At 35.8% G+C, this 2,245-nt stretch overlaps 1 protein-coding gene across 1 annotated transcript; it reads left to right on the top strand.

Moving 5' to 3' along the window:
* Window positions 1–1,050: 1,050 nt before the first annotated feature.
* LOC127108457 (secreted RxLR effector protein 161-like) lies at window positions 1,051–1,731 on the top strand. The gene has a single exon (XM_051045926.1). The coding sequence runs from the start codon at window positions 1,051–1,053 to the stop codon at window positions 1,729–1,731; it is 681 nt and encodes a 226-aa protein (XP_050901883.1).
* Window positions 1,732–2,245: the final 514 nt, after the last annotated feature.

Below are 2,245 nucleotides of genomic sequence, written 5' to 3'. Positions count from 1 at the left end.
GCAGATGAGTCAAACAATGAAGAAGTGAACAATAATGATGAAGATGATCATGAGGGAGTGGAAGCAACTGTGAGACCTTAGAATCAGACAAGCTCCAAGTAGGTTGGGTGACTATGTTGTGATTTCTGATAATGTAGTAAATGATGAAGGTGATATCATTCACTTTGCATTAGTAGTAGATTCTGAACCTCTCAACTTTGAAGAAGAATTGAAGATATGTGCATTGAAGAAAGCCATGATGGAGGAAATTCAATCAATTGAGAAGAATCACACCTGGGAGCTAGTTAACTTGCCAAACAAGAAAAAGAAGATAGATGTGAAGTGGGTTTTCAAATTGAAATTAAATCCTGATGGGAAAATTTCAAAACATAAGGCCAAGTTGGTGGCTAAAGGGTTCTTGCAAAAACATGACACCGATTATAATGAGGTGTTTGCTCCAGTTGCAAGGCTTGAAAGTGTAAGACTAGTAGTGGCTCTAGCTTGCAAGAGAAGGTGGTCACTTTATCATTTAGATGTAAAGTTTGTCTTTCTAAATGGTCCACTTGAAGAGGCTGTGTTTGTGTCACAACCTCCTGGTTTTGAAGTACAAGGCAAAGAGAACATGGTGTATAGACTCCATAAGGCTTTGTATGGTTTGAAGCAGCCCCTCAAGCCTGGAACAAGAGGATTGATTAGTTTCTCACTCAAATAGGTTTCAAAAAGTGTTCAGTAGAGTTTGGTGTATATGTGCAAAGCTCAAGTAAAGAAGAAACCATGATAATCTTCCCATATGTGGATGATTTGCTCATCACTGGAAGCAAAACATCAGAGATTGAAAAAGTGAAAAAACAAGTTGAAATCATAATTTGAAATGACTGGTCTAGGTGAACTCTCATTCTTTCTAGGAATGGAATTCCTGAAGACGAAGACATGAATAATGATGCATCAGTAGAAGTACATAGGTGAATTGCTTGATAAATTTGAAATGAATAGCTGCAATTCAATTTTAAATCCATCAGAGACAAACTCAAGATTGATGAATGCAGTGAGGAAGAAAGAGTTAATCCAACAATGTCTAGACAAATGGTTGATTCATTAAGGTATTTGTGCAATAGCAGGCCATACATTTGCTACTCAGTCAGTGTGATTAGCAAATTCATGCATGATCCAAGGAAGACTTACATGATAACTGCTAAAAGGATACTTAGGTATGTAAAAGGCACAAAGGAGTATGGACTGCTATTCCCTAATAGAAGTAAAGGTGATAAAAGTGAACTCATTGGATATTCAGATAGTGACTGGTGTGGAGACATAACATACAGGAGAAGCCCACATGGCTATGTATTCAAGTTCAATGAAGCAGCCATATCATGGTGTACAAAGAAGCAACCAGTAACTTCTCTTTCATCCTGTGAGGTAAAATATATAGCAGGAATATTTGCAACTTGTCAAGCAATGTGGTTGGATTCAGTGATGAAGGAACTGATGTGTGAAGTGATGAAGCCTCTAATACTCAGAATTGACAACAAGTCAGCAATTAGCCTTGCAAAAAATCCAATCTCACATGGCAGAAGTAAACATATTGACACAAGATTCCATTTTATTCGAGAGAAGGTGAGGAATGGAATGATTGAGGTACAATATTGTCCAACTGAAGTACAACTAGCAGATGGTTTTACAAAGGCCTTAAAGCTTGACAAATTTGAGTTCTTGAGAAAGCAATTTGGTGTTATAAGTGTTCAAAAATTATGAATTAAAGGGAAGTTCTAAAATATAATCCATAAATAATTGTATTTTAACAGCTTTTAGAAAGGTTGTTACAAGTTTGTAGGTTAGTTGGTTACTTATGTATGGATAACTTGCTTTGTAAGCAATGCTGGAATGCATATAAGTAACATTGTGTAATCTGAAACTTTCAATGAGAACAATCTCTACATTACTCTCTTTCTTCTATTCCAAGTTTTCTATATGCAAGTGTTTGTGTGTGTACCATTATGTCATAACATTGCCATTGCTGCACTAAAAGAATTCATCATCACAGTGTTGTTGTTCTAACAAAAAAGAACATTGTCCAAACCCTTGAGAATGCATGCGACGTGTCTTTGAGTAATTTTTCAAAATCTTACTTGAAAGATATAAGATTGTCTATCGACAATCCTAAGATTATCTAATTAATAAGTTATGGTGAAAAAGATACATAGAGTTAAGTCTTTGGAATCATAGTGATGGAGAGATTTGATGAGTATAGGTGATTCTTAGGAGGAGG

The sequence above is a fragment of the Lathyrus oleraceus genome, chromosome 1 (assembly GCF_024323335.1).
Source record: "Lathyrus oleraceus cultivar Zhongwan6 chromosome 1, CAAS_Psat_ZW6_1.0, whole genome shotgun sequence".
In the NCBI taxonomy this organism is placed as follows: domain Eukaryota; kingdom Viridiplantae; phylum Streptophyta; class Magnoliopsida; order Fabales; family Fabaceae; genus Lathyrus; species Lathyrus oleraceus.
Note: the sequence above shows the minus strand (reverse complement) of the source record. Positions and strands in the feature narration are given on the sequence as shown.